Source organism: Arachis duranensis, chromosome 4, assembly GCF_000817695.3.
Source record: "Arachis duranensis cultivar V14167 chromosome 4, aradu.V14167.gnm2.J7QH, whole genome shotgun sequence".
In the NCBI taxonomy this organism is placed as follows: domain Eukaryota; kingdom Viridiplantae; phylum Streptophyta; class Magnoliopsida; order Fabales; family Fabaceae; genus Arachis; species Arachis duranensis.
In genome coordinates, this window is record NC_029775.3 from 116,378,317 (window position 1) to 116,381,658 (window position 3,342).

The 3,342-nt window shown below is 32.2% G+C and overlaps 1 protein-coding gene across 1 annotated transcript; it reads right to left on the bottom strand.

Moving 5' to 3' along the window:
* Positions 1-493: 493 nt before the first annotated feature.
* On the bottom strand, positions 494-2,968 carry LOC107486281 (berberine bridge enzyme-like 17). The gene is made up of 2 exons (XM_016106830.3): positions 2,126-2,968; positions 494-1,363 (listed from the first exon to the last, which is right to left on the bottom strand). The coding sequence occupies exons 1-2, from the start codon at positions 2,949-2,951 to the stop codon at positions 573-575; spliced, it is 1,617 nt and encodes a 538-aa protein (XP_015962316.1). The 5' UTR covers positions 2,952-2,968; the 3' UTR covers positions 494-572.
* Between the last annotated feature and the right edge of the window lie 374 nt (positions 2,969-3,342).

Consider the following 3,342-nt stretch of genomic DNA (forward strand, 5'->3'; position numbering starts at 1 on the left):
GATATAGAAATAAATAAACTATTTATTAAAATAATGCATTCATCTTCAAAATATACTCCATTTTTTTTTGACAAATTAAAAATTAGAAATAGTAGACAAACATATAATTTTTTCTTTTATCTTAAATATCTTATTATTAATAATTACTAACATTAAGCTAAGTATTTCAATGATAAACATAAGAAGATCAACAACTATAACTTATATTTGAAATGATGTATCTTATTGATTAAAGAAGATTTAAATTGAGGCTTGATTCTCAACTTGCAAGTTGCTAATGTATGCCCCATGGCTGTGATATAAGGTTTGGTATTGCATAAGCCACATGTTAAAAGAATGAATTCTAAAGGGGTACAAAATTTAAGTGACTCAACATTTTGATGACCCAACTCACGAATTTTTGTGGATAAATGAACTAGTCTAATTGTCTATTGTAGAAGGATTAAAATAAAAGAGATTTGAATTATTTATAAAAGCTGTATTCCTTAAATGACTTTCTTGATACATATATTATTGCTTAAATTTATTATTGCATACATATCAATCCAAGTAAAATAATAATCCATTTTCAGTTAATATTTTTGGGGTGGTATACTCTGTTCATATCTAAAAAAGTTCTCAGGGTCAACTCTGGTTTTGACCTTCACCAGTCTATCAAAATTCTCTCTGAAAAACTTGGCTCCATAAATTCGAGCTCTGTCAACATTGGTTGTTCCATTGCTTGGATTGGCTCCAATATCTCTGTCCCTGTAGTTATGAAAAGCCTCCCTTGGAAATTTGGAAACAAAAGGAGTCATGAACTCATACATGGACCTTGAAACATTCAAGTTACGATTAGTGATATCTTCTCCATCTTGTAACCAAATCATGTAGTACTGAATCAAGAACAAGTTCCCTGCTCTATGAGGAAACGGAGTAGCCGAAGCTGAAATCTCCCACATTCTTCCACCGTAGGGGTTCCATTGCATAACAATTATCTCACTCTCGATGAACTTCTTCCAAATAGATCGCAACCCCTTTTTGGAAATAATTTTCTTCACAAAATCTGACTTGCTCTTGAAGTAGGATTGAGCAGGGTATTTTGCTTCGAATAGTAACGCTTCTGCTGGGTATCCGATTGGACCTTCTGTATAGAAAACAGTGCTGTTGACCCAAGGCAATTCAAGGCAATCACTTTTGCGTAATCCCAGTTCAGGAAAACTTTCTTTCATCAAACTCAAAAGTCTATCAGTTCGTCCCAAGAACTCGCCAATGAAGAAAACTTGAACCGTCTTGTGATGCACCTCGTGCTGGAGTCTGATGAAAAGATCCCTGTGAAGCTTTGGTGCAACATGTTGCCATTTGTAAACAATGTCGGTGACACCTTATAATAAAACAGTGAAAGAATAAGAAAAGACAAGAATTTTTTATCGGTGGAAACTCAGGTGCAATCGACAAGTTGATAGTTGAGAATAATTAAATGATTTAAGTGATTTAATTGTATTTTTAAATTTTTAGAGATTTAAATGTCCACACAATAAAAAATCAGAGATATATTTATTTATTTTATCAAAAAATTTAAAGATATTCTGTTTAGACGGTCTAATTCGATCGGATCAAATTAGATCTAATAATTATAATACAAATAATTAGATTTATTATTATTATTATAATAAATCGATTTTGTTCTGATTTATTAAAAAATAAATTATTAATCAGTTTAATAAAAATGTCTAATAATAACATAATACATTTTAGTATCTTTATTAAAGTGATCTCATTTTTATTATTGTGTTGTTGTATTATAGGAGAATAATAATATCTATTTATACTAATTATTAAATTAATTTTAAATTTTAAAATAAAATAAAACAACCAAAATTTTTAGATAATTCTATTAGAGAAACATAAACATAACAAACTTGAAAAAGATAATATCAACTAAAAACAAGACAAAAAAAATTCTAATTAGAATATATATTATTATTATTAGCATATATATATAAGAATATATTATTCTTATTCCATATTGCTCCCTGATCTAAAAAAATATACTTGATTTGTGACTATTGTCCGTATCTAAATAATAAATTTTATTTGTAAAAAAAATAAAATAATAAATAAAAATAACACAAAAATTTAATACCTTGTTCTAAGGTTCTATTCACCTTGAACACCGTCACCAATGGAGGAACCGCCACCAGCTTGATCGTCCATGAGAGAATCACACCGAAGCTAGCACCTCCACCTCCTCTTATGGCCCAGAACAGATCCTCCCCCATTGATTTTCTGTCAAGGATATCACCATTTACATTGACAATTTTTGCATCAATAATGTTGTCCACGGAGAGGCCGTATTTTCTCATGAGGTTGCCGTAGCCACCGCCGCTAAAATGGCCGCCGGTGCCGAGACTAGGACAGACTCCGGCAGCGACGGCATGAACATGGCTATTCTTCGCGACTTTATAGTAAAGTTGACCAAGTGTTGCACCAGCCTCAACTAAAGCGGTGCCGTTTTGAATGTTGACGCTAATAGATTTAAGATTGTACATGTCGAGAAGAATGAAGGGGATATCTGATACGAAGGAGAAGCCTTCGTAGTCATGGCCGCCACTTCGGATTCTGAGCTGAAAGTTGCTGGCTTTGGAGCATACAACCGCCGCCTGAACATGGGATTCATGAAAAGCGGTTATGATGGCGATGGGTTTGGGTGTGTTTGGTCTGTTAAACCTCTTGTTGTGGATGTGGAGGTTGAGGATGTCGGAGAAGGATGAATTGGTGGAGGTGTATAAAGCTCCGATGACGCTAACGGGAGCTGATGGGTTTGTCCATACTTTGTTTGAGAGGCAAGCGTGAAAGTAAGCTTTTTGGTGATCTAGGTCTGCATGTGAAACTGGAGATTGAAGAAGAACAACAATGGCTGCTAGCAGAGTTGAAAGGAGAAGAAATGGCAACGATGATGATGTCGCCATTGTTGTTACGAAATGAAAATGAAAATATGGTGCTTGTTTCTCAATTGCAGTTGCATGCAGCATTATACATAGCCTTAATGTTAGAGTAAATAAATTCGAAAATGTTGTTATAGAAACTCACGCTTCAATTAATTTTATGTGAAGTTAATAATCGATCACTATTAAATGATAATTTAATCAAATTTATTAAATTATTTAATAATTTTTAATTATTAATTTTACGTAAAATTAATATTAAAATTTTTACCTTAAAAATATTAATTAAAAAGATATATTCCCTTCCATCAATATATAACAACTAACAAGTACACTAAAATAATTTTGTTATGAAAAAGTATACGTTACTAAGAGAGAGTCTGCCAATTATTACCAACACGTGATAAATTAGAAT

What these genes read in the sequence shown, in the direction of transcription:
- LOC107486281 (XM_016106830.3), bottom strand. Translation starts at nt 2,951, where the DNA reads ATGGCGACATCATCATCGTTGCCATTTCTTCTCCTTTCAACTCTGCTA. An exon ending in GAATAGAACCTTAGAACAAG is followed by an intron (nt 1,364 to 2,125) that starts GTATTAAATTTT and finishes TTTTATTATAAG; the next exon opens with GTGTCACCGACATTGTTTAC.